We start from the raw sequence: 18,298 nt of genomic DNA, 5'->3' as shown, positions 1-18,298 counted from the left end.
TAGATAACACCCAAAGTTATTGCATTCACAAGATTTTCAGGAAACATGACCTTTGACCTTGACATCAATGAGATTCAATTGCGTGCTAGATTTTTAGTAGATACACATAAAATTCTTACTTGATATTATGACATCAATGTTGCCTCATGTACTATTACCTCAGCATCCACAATATATAATATCATCAAAAGACTTGATCAATGTAGCAAAATCATGGTGTAAGGGACGAGGGTGATTTGAACAATTGTTTTAAATTCATTCTGGAAAACATGGATGTTCCAGGCTCAACAGGAGGGCGAGCACCCATCTTGTTATTAGTGGTCGCTTCAGTTCAGCTAGAACTCTGATGGTATGGGGGTGCATAAGTGCCTAATGTCTAACGTGTCTATGTGGTGCATGTTTATCTTGGTAACTTCGGGGGATACACAAACTTTTTTACAACTGTTTGCGTATGCCAATATACATCATATCTTAGCAGACATTATCAATTTAAAAGTTCTTCCAAATGCAAACTTATCGATGAAGTCAAGTGTTTAATCTTTAAATCCTTTGTGACTGAACAATGTAACCACAACACACTGGGCCCTACTTTTTAAAATGGCAAAGGATCACCAGATGAAACGTTTATTAACCTCTGATGTTCAACAAACCTACATGAGTGCAGAAAAAAATCATATTCTTTTCTCTAATCATTAAAAAAGCTAACTTTTTACAGTGTGTCAGTGTTTGACAGTGTTTGGACAGGCTAGCTTACTTATAGTCATGAATTTCTAACCTCTGAAGCTTAGATATTTTGTTAATTTAAGAAAGCCTACAAAGTGTAATTTTTACTGTACTGGTAGACAATGATGTAATTTTGCGCATCCTTGTATCTAATGTTTATTTCATGCTCTTACTTTCCAAGTGAGCTGCTTTTCTTTTGTTGTTGGGTTTCTATGGACTTACCTCCATGCGTCCCTCCTGCTCCAGTGGTTTGATCCCTGCAAAGATGTCTGGCTCCTCCTCCTGATGGTTGTCAGCTAGCTGTCTGTCTACACCCTCTTCTGAAGCAGCACTCAGATAGTATGCCTGGTAGTCATCTTCACCCACAGCTTCTCCTTCAGCAGCTGCACGTACAGCTTCAGCTCCTTCAGGAGCTGCTCCACCTACCACTACTGCTCCACTTCCTGCTACTGCTGCAGCAGACACCAACTCTTTGCAGCCTACCACTGGCTTAGCAGATGTTTGAGGGGTGCCTGATCCCACTGTAACTGCTGAAATTAAAGGCTGGTTACTACCAGCTGAATCTACATCTTCATCTCTGTTAAGTGCTGGCTCCACCTCGGCTTCCTTTTCTGCTGTGCTGGGCACGCCCACAACTATCACTCCATTCTCTTTCAAAGGGAAACAAGGTGGAGCAGGCTCCGCAGCAGCAACTGCTGCAGAGTCACGGCTGCTATGCTTGGTTTCAAAAATCTTGCTCCCTCCACTGTTGCACTTCCGTGAATCTCGGAGCAGTGGACTTGGAGAGGGCAACATCTCTGGTGGTGGTGGGAGAAACTCGAAAGTGTTACTAGCCTCAGCCCCCAAAGCCAGATTGCAGCCGTCATCCAGACTGAGCTCAGCCAAGTCTGGCTCCAAGGAGCTATCTTCACTACTAGTTCTGCGTTTGGCACTTGTATGCTTACTACTTCCTAATCCTCCACCACCGCCAGGTCCTCCTCCAGTTGCCCCCTTCCCACCTCCCTGAGTCAGTTTCAACTTTCCTCCAGAGGAGGAACCCGGGCCTTTGTACATGCACTTTCCTCCTCCATCTTCCAGGGACAGTGAGACACTCCCTCCCAGTCGAACAAGCATCCCTCCACCTCCACTCACTGACAGACCCTTCCTCTTGGTCAGAATGGTCTCCTTAGGTCGCACTGCTACCTCCTGTTGTGTGGAGTTACTACTTGCCCTGCCTTTATACTCTCCTGCCGGTCCGCCTTCAGCTCTGGCCCCTGATTCAGAAGAGTCAACACCACCTCCTGCAGGCGACTTGATTCCTCTCTGGTGCAGCATTGCCCTGGACCAGCAGAACGTGGCACTCTTCTTATCTGCACTGCAGTAGGTAATGCCATCCAATGGGTAGGCCACCTCCCAGTTGAAATAGCAGGACTCCACAGCAGGTTTAAAACCTTGAAACAGTTTATCCAGGGACTTGCGATGCTGTCCCCGCTTCACTATCTCTATAACTTTCAGGTGCCACTGCCTCAGCTGGCCGGCCAGTTCCAAACGCCTAGAAGAGAAGGTCCATAGTCTTTATATGTAACATGAATTGCTACTTATTCACTGGCACCCTAAATATGTAGTTTCACACAATTAGTGATAAATGTGCAAGCAGAGGCTATTTTTTAATAGTAGAATTTATACTTCATGACTAAAACTCTGTGACAGTTGAACCAATCCATGACCAGTATGTAGCACGGTGTCTGTGGTCTGACCTGCAGGGGCTCATAGTGGGGTCGAGCACCGCCAGCCTCCAAAGAACCACCATCTCGTCGCACATGCTTGCACAGGCGTGAGCGGCTACTTCTGACTGTCCGTTGCTCCGGCCAGTATGACCACTCGCACTGCTGTGTGACGCTGATGTGCGAACGCTATACCACCAGCTGATGATCTGAATAGACACAGACAAGTGTGTGTGAGAGAATCAGTGTAATATGTACATAATGTTGGGTGCTGTGAAAATTCATATCCTGTCCGTTATGCACAGGATATATGCAGCATATCACATGATGAACTCAGGAACAGCACCTTTTTTTTAAAGTGCCAAATATGAATTTAAGTCATTTTAGATAAACCAGGATACAGGCTACCCATGGTGCATCAGCTCCTCCTTTAACAACCCCGTGTACGCATTCAGGCACAGAGGAGATCAGCTGCTAGGGTTTTGAGTGATTTTTTCCAGCATTGCCAAATACAGATTTTAGAGGCATTGGGCCTCTTTTGTGTTATTTTTGGTTTCATAATGTGCCAAATGTTTGGCTGGACACAGGACAGCCTAGTGCTCCAGCTCTTACTACAGAGTCATACTGTTATACATGAAGAGAATGGGGTTTTTCCTCATTTCTAAAGCAAGGAAAGGCATCTTTGGACTGCCTTCTCTGGAGCAGTATGTTGCCATCAAGCTATAACCTAATGAAAACATGATATTTACAATTCAGTTGGGTTTTTTGTAGTCTTGTCCTACTTTGAGGGTTGTTGTTTTTTTTAAATAGGAAAACTGCAAAGGCTTCACAGACATTTCTTTCCCCTTTAACAGCACATTAAAAGTAAGGGTCCCATGTCTAAATCTTTTCTTCTTTGTACTGGGTTACTCTCATCTTTTGGAAGTCATCTCAGAGTAACGACCAACATACCTGTTCGTAGGTGAGGCACTGTTCAGTGAGAATCTCCAGCAGCGGGGCAGCATTGCTGTCTCGCCTCTTAAACATCTCCCTGACAATGGACAGAAGGTTCCAGATGCCTTCTGGCTCTCTACCCCTCAGAGGTCGCAACAGACAGGCCCACTCAGCAGCAGCCGGTGGCTCGGTGGATGACAGGTACATGGAGTTTACATCACTGAGGATAACACAGATAGTACTGGTTTAGGCAAAGTAACGCTGAGGTACATTTACTAAAAAACAAACTATTAAAAGATTTACTGTAGCACTTTCTCGTCAACACTACATCATATGAAGGGTAATCATGTGTGACAAGTCACGCCTACCTGAAAACAACAGGTGAAGGCCCACAGAACTTGTGTAGAGTCTTTTTGATGTTGTCACTGAGGGTTGACTCATCCAGATACCAGGTGCTCTGGTCCGATGCTGAAGGGCCTGCTGTTGGATCTACAAAAATTAATTGTGCAGAAATAATTTAACCTTAAGAAAAAACATCTGCTCTACACAATAAACTACAGAAGGCTTTGCTTTCCCATTAACAATTAAAAGGCATCAGAGTTCCCCATGCATGTGGAACAGTAGTGATTTTATAGAAATGCTTTCATTTCTCCAAGAATAGTCAAAGGAGCTTGGAAAGAAAAGCGTCTGGACTTCTTTAAGTTTCTTGAAAATGTTTCACCTCTCGTCTGAGAAGCTTTTTTCACTTCTAAGACCAATCGGTGGAGAGTCACAGATTTTTAAACCGTATTGGGAGTGTCCCTAAGAATGTTGTGGACGCCCTATTTTTCCTCTGCCTAATCACATGAGCCAAGGTATGAAAACAGGTGTGGTTCACAATCCGCCAAGGTTTTGGGTGTGAGACTTGTCCTACCCTATCCTGTGACTTACTGAGACCAAATGACCCGAGATGTGATGGCTACTCTTTCAAACCATCTGTCTTCTCTGTCCAAAAAGTGGACATTAGCATCTTCTAATGAGCGATCTTTGTCCTTTAGATGCAGATGGACAGCCGAGTCTTGTCCTGTCAAGGTGGCTCCTGTGTGGCTGGGTCTGAAGTATTTTGGGATGTCGTGTTTGGAAAAGTCTTTTCTGAGTTTCTCTGATAAACCTGCTCCATAAGGGATGACAATGTTGTTCCGTTTGTCCTTCTGATCCTAGTTGGTGTCTGATCTTCTTTTCTGTGCATCTTTACTGATTTGATGAAAGCTCAATTAGGATAACCCCAGAGCTTTCTACGACAGCTTTTAAAGAGCTTTCTTTACATGTGTATGTTCCTTCTTTTTCCCTTCTGGCTTCTCCCAACCAATTGCTTTTAGAACTGAAGAAGCTTCTCGGATCAGAGGCGAAATGTCTTCAAGAAACTTAAAGACATCACAAAGTTTATGAGATGCAGCTTCAGATTTTTCAAATGCTGTTTGTTTAGCAATCTGATACTGAACCTGGAGCTCCACACACAGTGTTGATGGCAGTGGACTGTGAGGATAGCAACTCATCCAGGAGTCGCTGGGCTGTAGGCAGGATCTGGAGAGAAATAACTGAATGAATGCATTTTCTTTAATCATTGGGTTTATAGAGGTCATGAATAGCTTAAGATATGAATGATACCTGCTGAGGCAGCTCACTGATGAGGTACTGGGCAAACTTTTGAAGCTGGTCTCTCTGCAGTCTGGACAAAGACTCAGAAACTGGAGCCCTAAGACACACTGCTGATGCCTACGCACACACAGACACACACACACCATTTTTATTTAAGTATTTTTAATGGGGATTGTAAACAGAAAGAAGTAAACAGATCAAATGGAGGAAAATACAGAGTAATGGCATTGCATTAATAGGTCCTTTAGTCAGTAGTCGTCCCAAGAAGCTAAGTGCTGGTGTATTTGCATCCTTCCTCAGGTCACGCCCTGAAATTCAAACTCATTTGGTTTTACACAGTAAGATGAAAATCTTCCATTGCGGCTGAATTAAAACAACTGCAAAGAAAAGTGGGCAAACTGTTTCAAATCAGTGTGAAAGACTAACGGTCCGTTATCACAAACACTTATATATTTCCATCAGGAGTTCCTGGGCAGGTAAAAGGACAATTAGAAACACAAACCCACGAAAAATGATCATAATCAAAAAACAACAAATTCCCTGGAACGGCAGAATGGATCACTGTTTTCAAGTAAACAGATGACATGCGGAGGAATATCTTTTAAGACGACTGGTGAAGAGGTTTTCCAGGATATCTCCATCAGCAAAAAGCTAAGTGTATTCATCTTGTTTAATTTTTTCCTACCATCATTTCACAAGAATTACTTTATATTTTCTTCTTTTTTTAAGGAAAAACAAAGGGAAAGACAGGAAATACAGAGAGACGGAGACAGTGTCAGGATTCAAACTAGAGATCTGCTGCTTTGCGCTGTGTGTGTTCCAACCACAAAGTTATTGGTTTACCCCTTAAATACCTGAATATTAACAAAAACTTACATTGTGGATCCTGAAGAGACAGAGTGCCACCACATGTGCACACCACTTGGCTCCTGCACCACAGGTACAGCTGCAGGAGGTGATGCGACAGCGATCAAACATGACCGCCACGTTGTAGGCTCCTTTAGACTGACTGGACTGAGTGGAGACTACTGTAGCACTGAGATGAAAGCCTTGTAAACGAAAACAGAAAAAAACAAAATCAGCAAAGACAACAATGAGTTGGAAATGGAAGCAAGTGCATTTCTTTGATTGGAAATTATATTTTAGTGTCCGACAGAATGGTTTTGGTTTTGATATTGCTTAGTCTTTTATTTAATATAGCTCTTTTGTGCAAAAGGTTTGCAATCTTACAAGGATTCAATTCCAGACCAAAATATTCTCTCCCACAAAAAAACAAAACAAAACGCAGGCATTGTTTGAAGTTTTTCCATTTTCTAATCCATGTCATCACGCAACACATTTGTACAAAGTCCTACTAGTAATAAAGGAGAAGGTGCCTCAAACAAATTCAGACCAAGTCATATAGCATTCACACCTATGGGCAATTTAGTGTTTCCAATTAACGTATCCCCACTAACTGCATGTCTTTGGACTGTGGGAGCAAGCCGCAGTACCCAAGGAGTACCCACGCAAACATGGGAGAACATGCAAACTCCACACAGAAAGACCCCGGTCTGATGCAGGACCTTCTTGTTTTGAGGCAACAGTGCTAACCACCGTTAGCCGACCAGCACCTTAACCCACTCTGCATAATACATATCAAAAGTATTTGTCATTAAAAGTTGGATGCGTCTGCACAGCAAATAGCTTTGTAGAGAAACAACTTAAAAGGCCCTTTATAGGTGAAAAACAACAAAACAAACAAACCAAAATGTCACCATTTAATGTGGTATTTGGAAGATTTGCAGTTAAAAGTTGGAAATGGTGTTTAGATATTACACATACCCAGCGTTCTGAAAACAGGATTATACTAATAGCAGACTTGTAGAAATAATGGGAATCACATGATTTACTGTAACCTGCACATGGTGTTATTCTAAGCTTGGTGATTGTAGAAGAATATAGTGTGATATACCAAAGTTCGAACACCAGAGAAATGTTTTCCATAAGAGTACTCATTCTTATGTAAAGGATTACTCTACTTACCAATTTGCAAAGGGTCTTTGACAGCTCTGATCCTATAGAGTTGTTCTCCACGCTGGAATTCATCTGGACTCCCATTAGCAAGGCAGGAATATAATCTGCAGCAGTATGAAACCAAAGTCAAAGAGTCAAAGTCAGCATAGCCTAGATAGTTAAAAAAAAAAATCATCCTGTTACTTTTATTAGCAGTCACATCGCCAACAAACATCAGTCATCCAGACAGCCATGGACGCCTTTCCTTTCATCCAGTCTCGATTTTGTTTATTTCAATAGTTTTTTCTGTGCAAAAATAGTTTTGTTTCCTGTTTGGAAAAAACAGGAGTTTGAATTTTCTGGATTAATTTTGCAATTATCTATTTTACTTTACCCAAATGTTAAATGCAATATTTTTAAACCCAAGGTTGACCACTTTTTGGATTTCAAATCCGTTGTAGTGGTGGGCACACTAAGAACATTTGTTAGTGTCCACCAGTAACCAACAACCAGTAATGGAGAGAGAGAGAAGGCTGAATATATCTACACTTATGTGCAAAGGCACGTTGCATCTTTGTTTTTTTATATTTCATGTTTGTGTTTTTATGAATAAACAAACAGAAACCCCAACTGTTACATGTGACACAATCTTTGATTTCATCTGGGTTTAGCAGAATATACTGCTAACTTAATGGTTAGCGATACAATATATAAATAGAAACTATTACTATACTATATTACATGTAAATACTAGGGGTGCAACGATACACAAAATTCACGGTTCGATATTTTTTCGATACAAGAAAATGTTCATGCTTTTTTAATTTGTCATTTATTAAAATGATAAATATATATTTTAACTCAAAAGTACAGTTTTTAAATTTAATGTTGCTGAAACAACAAAGTAATAAAAAAATAAATCTATCTGATGGAGAAATCACTCATCTTTGGAAAAGAGAGTTTATTACAGAGAAATGTCTCTTTCCAAAATAAAAGCTATACTATACGCTTCTTCTGGGCTATATTCTCAGCAGCATATTAAACATATCAGGTCCCCATAAGGAGAATCATGTGCTAACTGCTGTCTAAATGACTCGGGTAAAGTTTGTAGCATGCTGCTTGTTGTTTTTGTCTGCTTCCACTTGTCTTTGCACTAGGATGATGTCGGCGTAAATGTGCAGTCATATTCGTTGTGTTCCCACTAGTGCTGTCAGCGTTAATCTGAAATGACGTTAATGCCACAACACGGCAAATCTCCGTTAACGAGCTACCGCGGATCGCCCGTGCGTGGGGCTGGACGGCCAACACGTTAACGAGCTAACTGCGCTAACACACTACTTCCCACCCATGTAATTGAGCATTGCGTGGCACATCCAACATACTGTTTTACTTTAGTCCATGACGCGCTTACCTTCAGGGTCATACGTCACATGAAAACCAAAATAGTTCCAAACGCCAGATCTGAATGAGGGTGGGGGAGGTTCAATTTGCCATGTTGCAACGAGCTTAGCTTCTGTCTCGCTAGCTTGCCCTGCGCTCAGTGGATCTGCCTTCGACAGTGCAGCCTAGGTGGAGTAGTCGAACGCAGATCCACTGAGCGCTCATCACAGACAGCACCGTCAGAAGGAAAGTTGATCAAATAAATTAAAAATGTTGTATTGTTCGATACATATGTGTACCGAACCGAAAGCACTGTATCGAACGGTTCAATATCGATACGAGTATCGTTGCACCCCTAGTAAATACAATGATGAATGTTCATTTCTCATTTCATTTCTTTTCTTTTTGATGCAGCATGCTTTTTCCCCCACAGCCTTGCTCCAACAGTCTCCGTAACAAAGTAATATTTGAAATTTCCCAATTAAGAGGAATTAATGCATTTATGGTTTTTAGCTAAGGCGAATAAAGGGTTTAAAAACCAAATCCTCACCTGATGTCCTCTTCATTCTCAGGGAAGCTCCAATAGGCAATGCGAAGCTGGAGCTGTTCTGGGACAGGAGGATAGACCTTCTCTACCACTTCAAATGGGATGTGAAAGGCGACCTGTTTTGCTGACAACTCCACCAGTGGGATCACCTGACCATCTGAGGAAAACCATCAAAGAGAAGATGATCAGCACAGTCAGGTGACAAAAAAATCTTTAATGTCTTACTTAAATTCTTGCCAAAAAAAGTAATAATTTTTCACTAATCACGGTCTTCCCACAGACATATCATTAAGTATAGCTACACTCTCTCTGAACTAACCTCATTAATTATTTTCTCTAAGTCATTAAAAATGTCTTACCATTAATTAATGTTTCAAATTTAAATATGGTCGGTTATCCCTGTTAACTGGCTACATGCCACAGGCTTTTATGGTGGCTGTAATTAAACCATTACTTATTTGATCTAGACGTGTTGACCAATTATAGGCTGATTTCTAACCCTTTTATTTCAAAGGTTTTCCTAATAGTTGTTGTAACACAACTAGACAGTAATTTGCGCCGGAATGATTTAACAAAGTTTCAGTCACTATTTAGAGTGGATCACAGCACAACACCAGTGAATGTTACATATGATCTTATGGCCTCTGACAGTAAACTTAAAGCTTCAGTTGTTCCACATTTTGTCACGTTACAGCCATATTACAAAATGCAACATTCATTTTTCACCCTTAGAGTTTACACATGAATACTCCGTAACGCAAAAGGGAAGCGTTTGCTTGAAAATCTTTACTAATCCTCAACAACATGGTCTGGGCCTCCAGTAACAGTGGGAGGAATCGTTCAGTCATTTTTGACCAGGGTGTGTCCTGCAGCGTGTTTTTTCAACAAATATGTAGCACCGCTTTCTTTCACCTAATCAAAATGACAATAATTAGAAACGTCCCATGTGAAGCAAGTTGATATGTTCCCTCATCCCTGCAAGACTGGACTATTGTAATGCATTAGTATTGTACTCTTGGTGCTATAAAAACTTCCTGAAAAGCCTTCAGCCTTTTTTATATTCCTTGAGACTGGCCTTTATACTCTTTAGGGTTTTGGAGTTGAGCACACTAATCTGAATACTTGAATAATCAGGCTTCGTTATATAGCTTAAAGATCTCGTAAGATCGAAGCATCTTAACAAAGTACTTCACTCTCAGACTGCAGGCAGTGAACTGTGGTTCCTACAGTTCCTACAAGTAAACTGGGAGCCAATCCCCCTCCTGTGGAACCATTATCCCAGTTTGATTTGTACTTAAGGAATCTGGATCAATGGGTTAAAAATAAATGAGAGAGACAGAGTGTACAACTGCACCTTTACACCGGACAACACATACTTTTGCTTAACAACAACACTTTTTGCAACTTTTATAGAAACCTTGACACAATACGGCAGAATAACGATCTTAAAGTGGTACAGGTTGCGGGTGGCTGGTGATGTAAGTTGCTATTTAGATTATCTAGACCAGGGGTCGGCAACCTGCGGCTCCGGAGCCACATGCGGCTCTTTAGTCCGTTTAGTGCGGCTCTGCGTGGTTTGGGAAAATAAATTGTTTTTTTAAGTAATTAGCTGAAGTGTGTTTTATTTATGTTAGTTATTTTTTAACTTGTAGTTCTAAATGTGAAGATTATTGTGATATTGAAATATAAATATAAAATGATATTCTATTATTTTTTTTGATCGCTCAAAATAAGCGTCACACTTGCGGAAGCCGAAACGCCGTGCATTTATCGAGACTTTCAACCCCAGGTAGGCCAATTATGGATCTTGGGATCCACATTATGTCAGCAGCTGTTCTCCACTGTGAACTATGTTTAAAACAAACACGCTCACGCCTCACAGACGACAGCTTACAGTCCTGTAAAGATGAAAGTGACTTCGTACAGCCTGATCTGCAGACGCTGTGCGCAGAGGTTCAGGAGCAGAAGTCTTATTGTAAACATATCACAGCAGACCTGATGATGTTTGCATGAACATGTTTTTCAGCATCTCTTTACTGACCACTTTTCACACACGGTTGCTGTACGCACACAGCCGGTGTTAAAGAGCACAGCCCGACACACCAACACAACAGCAGAGAGAGCACAGACTTTAAGGCGGCGAGGCGTGATTGCGGGTGCCTCTCAGGTGCGTCGCCTCCCCTGCAGCGCGCTGCAGACCACGCCCCCCCACACACATTAACCAGGTAAAATACATATTTAGCCAGAATATTGCGAATATCTATTTTTCATTTTTCAGCAGCAGAGTGCTTTTTTCCAATTATTTTTTTAAAAGTCAAGTCAAGGCTCCAAAAGCCCAAAGGCGACATGAGGGCGGCTCACAGCAGTTTTTGTTTGCTGGGTCATTTTAGTTCAGCTTTCCTTTTGTTATATTTCTTTAAGAGTTCAAAATGTGTTCATTACATAAATAAATGTAATTTTCTCTGTAGCACTTTCATAATTTCATAAGCAGCACACCTTAGTTGTTCACACAAAACATAAAGGTAAAAACAAACAAACAATAACAGTGTTATCTTCATTTTAGATGTCAAAAAGTATTTGCGGCTCCCAGTGTTTTCTTTTGCGTGGAAATCATGTCCAAATGGCTCTTTGGGTGTTAAAGGTTGCAGACCCCTGATCTAGACAGATGTCTTCTAATATTAATTAATCAGCTTTAGCTCTGTATTCTTTTCTGGACATAGAAATTTGCGGAGTTTGGCTAAAACACTTATTTTAACATTGAACTATATCGTATTCAAAATTACACAGTTATAAAAAAATATATACATTTGGAAATTGAGTGCAAAAAATGAAATTACAAGTTACTTTAACAAGAAGAACGATAAACTATTTTGTGGGTATACATAAGGCACATGGGCCAGAATTGGACCAGCAAAGACTAATATGGCATGTATGGTTAGTTTTACAAGTGATTCACCAAAGCTGCACAATTACATGTAAATAACAAGCAAGGTATTTTCTGTTACTATTTCTTTTTCTTTTTACAAAAACAGAAAAGCAAGTTTCACTGGTCCAGCCTACTTAATATAAAATGATCAAAATGAGCTGTAAATGGCCCATAATGTAAAATGACGTCCATGAATTACACGAAGCAAACCTTATCAAAGTGACTGAAGACATTAAGAATAATACTGAAAGGTGAATTTTCCTTTCACTGCATTTTGGCTCAAAAATAGAGGCATTTTTTTAAGGGGACCCATGAAGGTACCGAAGACTTTTAAAAACATAAAATTCATTAAAATATTTACATGAAATGGCAACAGGCCAAGAATCACATTTCAAACTATAAAGGTGAGCAAACATGGAGGTATGGCACTGCCAAACATGATGAAATATTTCCATGCAGCACAAATTCGACAGCACAAAGGATTTGATAAGACTTTCTGGTTCCCCCTAAATGAGGAAATCTTTGTCTCCAACACTGGCATGTTGGACACCACATGGAACAGGAAATTTAACCATTCTCATGTCTTTTGACTTTGCTCAGGAATTTTTTTCCCCCATAGACTGTTTGTTTGGTAGTTGCCAAATTTCAGGGTTATGATATAAAAAGGCCATGTACCCTGTCGTATTTACGTAATATGGAAGGAAATACTGTATCAGGAGAAAACAGTTATTTGTTTAAAATCCTGTTAGTAGCTTGTAAGAAAGCCATTACAAAGAGGTGGTAGAAACTGGAACCACCAACGCAATTCACAAGATAAGATTTCAGCAGGAACGGTGTTGAGAGAAATGAAAGAATGAATCAAAATCATGTATCAATGACAGGGTGAGGACTGAAATATTTTTGTAACAGGAACAAACTATTGAGATGACTGATTTTTATTCTTTTTTAATGAAAGGATTTAAGGAACATTTAATAATTAGAAATCTCCACGACAACAAAAACACTTGGAGGACCTTTTAATTTCTGGCATGTGGCGAACTAGCCCTTTACAAGCTGAGCTCTGTTGGATACTAGAGAAGGTTTAAATGCCAAAAAGACTTCAGGATGTTCCTTCGTCCACCATTTAAGCTCATGTCAGCAGCAGAAATACAAGTTAACTTTAATTATGTTCATAACCCACTGAACTGTCAGCATATCTGCTAACAAGAAACTGTAGCCTCACTGTATTTACGTGCAGCACACTGTGGAAGTGGCTAACACTGTCACCTCACAGCGAGAAGGGTCCCGATTTGAACCCAAGCCCAGGGTCTTAATGTCTGAACTGCATATTCTTACTGTTCAGGGCTTTTCCTGGTACTCCGGTTTCCTCTCACAGTCCAAAGACATTTATTTTAGTGTAATTGGTGATCTAAATTGAATCTAAATAAGACCCCAGTCACCCATCACATGGACTCTTCACCCTCCTGCCCTCTGGGAGGCGCTACAGGAGCCTCCGGACTAAGACCACCAGGCACCGGAACAGCTTCTTCCCCACAGCTGTCAGACTCCTGAACTCTGCCTCCTGACCTCTGACCCACGTTAACACATGGACTGAACATACACACACCCACAACCACCTACACACACACACACAATGGACAACTGTACAAACACACAATAATAACATGGACTGAACCACCACTCACAACCACTGTAGAAATTATCCACATATCTCACTTATCTTAACTGCACTACTGTATAGTTCTGTGTAAATAATCATTCTGTACATACGATCATTTTTAATCCTACAACTGTTTATAACCTGCATAGTTCACATTTCTGTATAACTGTATATCTCAGATTTCTGTTTTTCATATTTATATCCTGTTCACAGCCTGTACATACTTATAGTTATAGAATATTCATAACATACTTCATACGTGTACATTATAACATACCATAATAGACCCATTTCTGTAATATACTTGCATATCTATATTATTGCTAATATATATTGTAATATGTCTATATGGCTAAAGCACTTCTGGATGGATGCAAACTGCATTTCGTTGCCCTGTACCTGTGCATGTGCAATGACAAAAAAGTTGAATTCTATTCTATTCTAAATTGACTGTAGAGGTGAGGTATTTAAAGTCCTTGAAGTATTTTATATATATATATATATATATATATATATATAAAACAAAGTGGTCTCTAAATGAATGCTTATTTGATAAACACCATATAAATGTGGTTACACTAAAATACACTTCAAAAACTCAATCAAGACTTCAGCATTTAAGAGAAGTGGGTTAGAAAAGGGCTTAAAGTGTTTCTCTAAGATCGTGTCTAATAACTGTCACAAATATCTTATTTAGCATCTCATTCCATAGTTGATGACCCACAGATTTACCTGCCACTGAAACGTAAATCTGTGAGTCCTCTGAAGGGTTTGCTAGATTGTTTGGAGGATGTCAAGGCACGGACGGCTTTCAACTTTCTTAACTTAAATGCACAGAAAACAGAGGTCATTGTGTTTGGTCCCTGTGACCACTATGACTTTGGCCCTTTATAAATGTTAAAAAACCCTTTGTGAAGAACCTAGCAGTGATTTTTGACAGTATGATGTACAGTATGTTTGATACACAGATTAATGCAGTTTCTTTCATCTCTGTCTGCTTGCAAAAATGAAGCCATTCCTCTGTTTTACAGACTTTGAGAGAGCTATCCATCCTTCATTTCATTTCGGCTGACTTTTGTAATAGTGTCAGACTCAGGTGTCAGTCTGTCATCAGGTAGCCGACTGCAGTTGGTCCAAAAAGCTGCAGCATGGTTACTAACTGGCACACGCAAGTGAGACCATACTAGCATCCTTACACTAGCTGCCAGTTAGTTTTCAAATTGATTTTAAGATTTTATTATTCGTTTTTAAGGCGCTGCACGGGTTAGTCCCCTCATACCTTTCTGATCTGATCGTACACTCCTGCAAGATCACTGAGGTCTGCCGTTCATGTGCTCCTGGCTGTCCCGAGGTCCAGATTAAAGCACAGAGCAGACTGGGCCTTTGCTGTAACTGCTCCTAAATTGTGGAACAAACTGCCCTTTCACATCAGGACCTCTGCTGTGAAGGGACACTTTCAAGTTTGTACTACTTTTATTTGTCTTATATTTTACTCAAATCTTCTCATTTTATACTTCTTTTTCTTAAATCTTGTTTTGCTATTTTTATCTCTTGATTATCTTAAATGTACAGCACCTTGGTCAACTGTTGTTGTTTTAAATGTGCTATATAAATAAATTTGACTTTTTTTCTCATTTGTCTTAATATCCAGCATTTGTGTAGTATTACTTTTGGACAAAAAGGTTTATCCACGGTGTCATCACTTCCTCAGATACAAGACAAGCACAATTTAGACTTGGTGCTAAACTGCAGCACACGATGCTAAGGTGTCATATGTGAGTGCTGGCAACCCTTTAAAAAACTACAGCTGAAACAAGGAGAGCTAAGACTACAACTGAGAACAATCCCACATTCAGACCATGAACAGCATAGACGTCAGAACCAGTCAAAACAAAAACATTGCTCCTGATGTGGCTCACGCAGTGCCTCTGTAAAATATAGTGGGTTGGTGTGAGAGGAGAGCTGACAGCTGGAAGCTGAAGACATTATATTTAAGTTTCTATGCTGCTGTTTGATATTAAACACGACAGAGTGTTTGAATTTGTTCTCACATGTTAGTATTTTGGTGCTCATGCATTTGTTTGGTGCTTACTAAAAAAAGTCTAAGCAGGTCAATAAAACTTCTCCATGGAGGAAGAACCCTGCCATCTGTATGACTATTTTATTACAAAATATATAGATAGTAAATATATAGATAGTAAATATATAGATAGTAAATATATAGATAGTAATGTGAGAAAAAAGTAATTGAATCCTTTCCTGAAAGCAGGACATTTAGCAAAATCAGAACTGATTTAACAGAATTCTTTTTCAGCATTTTCAAAGACATTTGGAACTTTCTGTGCGCTGTTAGTTTAATCAGACTATATTATTACAATCTAATATCAGGTTGTCAGATTCAAATTTCATGACCGATCAACAATAACATCTTGGTGCTTAGTGATAACAAACCTTTTCTTGTAATTGTATTTTAAAAGTCTGATCAAAATGTTAGTTTACTTTAATCTGACAGTGCAAAGTGGAACTGACAGACTGCTTTTCTTCTATACGATAAAATATCAGCTGAATTAGCAGGTTTTAAAAATTACTCGACAGTTTCGTTTCTGCTTCGAAAATTAATTCGCATGATTAATTAACAGTGTAGTTTAGATTATAAGACATCATAGCATCAAATGCGTTTCCCGGCAGCAACAGGTAATACTGCTATAGTACATTTTCAAGTATGTATAATGAATGGAAGCACATTTTGTGTGTGTGTGTCCCTCTCCGACCTTTAATCTTGACAGTGGGGGAGTTGGGTCCAGCAGACTGCTTCCTCCATCCCCTCCAGTTCTGACAGAGGCTCTCGGCCTCCGAGATGAAGGAGCAGAGAGAGTCTTCTTCGAATCGGTCCGAGTCTTCAAAGGAGAACCTCTCCCCATCCTCCCACTCGGCGAACATCAGTTCCATTACATCCACTCTTAAAGAGGTTAGGAGTCCCGGGACAGCGATTTGAGTCTACGGCCTTTCTGCCGTCTAAAAAACAAGGGGAAGCCCGACAAACAGTGCCCACAGCTCCAACAGAGTCAGTCTGAACACTGGGGGAGGGGAGACCACTAACAACCAAATCACTGCCGAGGCTTATCGCCTCAAACACATACAATTTTTTTAAACAATGCTTTGAATATTCTGCAAAAAATATATACAGCACAACTACAATTAGTATTTGTTTACGTAGCTATTTGTGATTTAAGTCGGCATAAGCCACTGCGCAGAGGTGAAGCTTCCTTCCACACTTGGATTCAAAGCCAAAAACTCTGAATAGTTAAAAGTCTTTGACGGCAACTTTGCCTCTGAGGTGCCCAACGACTCAAACTCACAAAGCAACGTTCCTGTCAAAAGTAGAAAATGAAAAACTCTCTCATCATAGAGCCACGAATAAGAATAGAAAACAGAGGTTAAAAAAACGCTTGTTGGTGTACATGTAAAGCCTCGTGAAGTCTCGAAGCGGTTTCGTTCATCCAGACGTCCTACTCTTTTCAGGCATTTAGCTCAACTCACACTGGGTATCAACATCAACTACTGCTGCATTATAACGATCCTGAAAGAGTCTTTCTCACAAGAAAGAAGATGTCAAACACCTGTGGTGTTAATATTGCAAAGTGTCTTCTCTGTTCCTCGTTTAATGAGCTAGTTTTAATGTCATTTTCGTCTGCAATGGAAATAAGAATTAGCTAACGTTAGCAAATAGGCTAACAAATGCCTACTTGGATACTATAAACATGTCATGCGCTGTAGACAGTTAAACTACGATTAAATATCGTTTATATTTCCGACTACAGGCTTATTTTGCTCGATTTACCTTCGCTGTGCTACCTTATGTTAGCTATATGTACTAGCATTAGAAAGCTAACCTCCAGTCGGCTAAGTTCAACTAGCTTGAATAGCTGTTTGTTTACATTTACTGCTGATGTTGTACACCTTCCGCACATTAAGGACTACATACTTTCTTACATCGCATATCTTCCGGACTTAGGCATATATCTAGGTTACGCTTGTTTCATATTATGATCTAAATCCACGCTCTTAGCATTTTTTTCCCGTTCTTTGTGCTGATATTAGAGGCTCTGTCTGACGTAAAAGCTGGCATATTCCTCAGTCAGATCTGATGAAGAAATTCAAACGAGTCCTTTACATAGCTCCCTTCGCAACTGTCACCAGTTGTCCGTCTTAAAATCCTCTATGCCTTCAAATGACACCGGGATATCCGGATGATTTTCCCTTATCCCACTCGTCAAAGCGTTATCAAAGTGTATCAACCTGTCTGCCGGGGGAAGATGGCTCACCTCTTCTACGGCTCCTCCTCGATCAGCTGATCACAGCTTCCGGTTGCCAGCTCTAGAACGAACCGCTGAGCCCGTTGCTGTAGCTCGGCTGGAGAAGCGTGCTGTGAGACGAGGCATTAACCAACTCGATACAGTTAAGCATACTGTATCGAGTATATCCACGTGTCACACTTAATCTGGGGTAATCAGTTTTGTCACTAATTAAGCCACTGCCTCCAAATTAATTATGCCACCACAGCCTCCAAACTTCAAAAGCCCGTTTTGTATTTGACAGCGAAGCTACCAGTGGCATAGTACTCTATGACTTCAGAAACATTCAAAAACAGCCAGATCCTTGTTTTACAGTACCGGTACCAGTCAAATGTTTGGACACACGTTCTCATTTAATTGTTTTTCTTCATTTCATGACTATTTAAATTGTATATTCTCACTAAAGGCATCAAAACTATGAATGCACACATATGAAAT

The 18,298-nt window shown here is 40.2% G+C and overlaps 1 protein-coding gene across 1 annotated transcript in view; it reads right to left on the bottom strand.

Annotated features, from left to right (window-relative positions):
- The window catches only part of zswim8 (zinc finger, SWIM-type containing 8), a 41,148-nt gene extending 23,293 nt beyond the window's left edge, over positions 1 to 17,855 (bottom strand). The window contains exons 1-10 of the mRNA XM_085182695.1: positions 16,277 to 17,855; positions 8,923 to 9,076; positions 7,023 to 7,117; positions 5,874 to 6,046; positions 5,007 to 5,114; positions 4,841 to 4,922; positions 3,728 to 3,848; positions 3,378 to 3,579; positions 2,460 to 2,635; positions 946 to 2,254 (exon numbers count right to left, since the gene is read on the bottom strand). Of these exons, the coding sequence (XP_085038821.1) occupies positions 946 to 2,254; positions 2,460 to 2,635; positions 3,378 to 3,579; positions 3,728 to 3,848; positions 4,841 to 4,922; positions 5,007 to 5,114; positions 5,874 to 6,046; positions 7,023 to 7,117; positions 8,923 to 9,076; positions 16,277 to 16,454 (2,598 nt within the window). The 5' untranslated portion in view covers positions 16,455 to 17,855. The remainder of the gene's footprint in view (positions 1 to 945; positions 2,255 to 2,459; positions 2,636 to 3,377; positions 3,580 to 3,727; positions 3,849 to 4,840; positions 4,923 to 5,006; positions 5,115 to 5,873; positions 6,047 to 7,022; positions 7,118 to 8,922; positions 9,077 to 16,276) is intronic.
- Positions 17,856 to 18,298: the final 443 nt, after the last annotated feature.

Source organism: Neolamprologus multifasciatus, chromosome 13 (assembly GCF_963576455.1).
Source record: "Neolamprologus multifasciatus chromosome 13, fNeoMul1.2, whole genome shotgun sequence".
NCBI lineage: Eukaryota > Metazoa > Chordata > Actinopteri > Cichliformes > Cichlidae > Neolamprologus > Neolamprologus multifasciatus.
The sequence above is the reverse complement of the archived record's forward strand: the minus strand, read 5'-3'. Positions and strand labels throughout refer to the sequence as shown.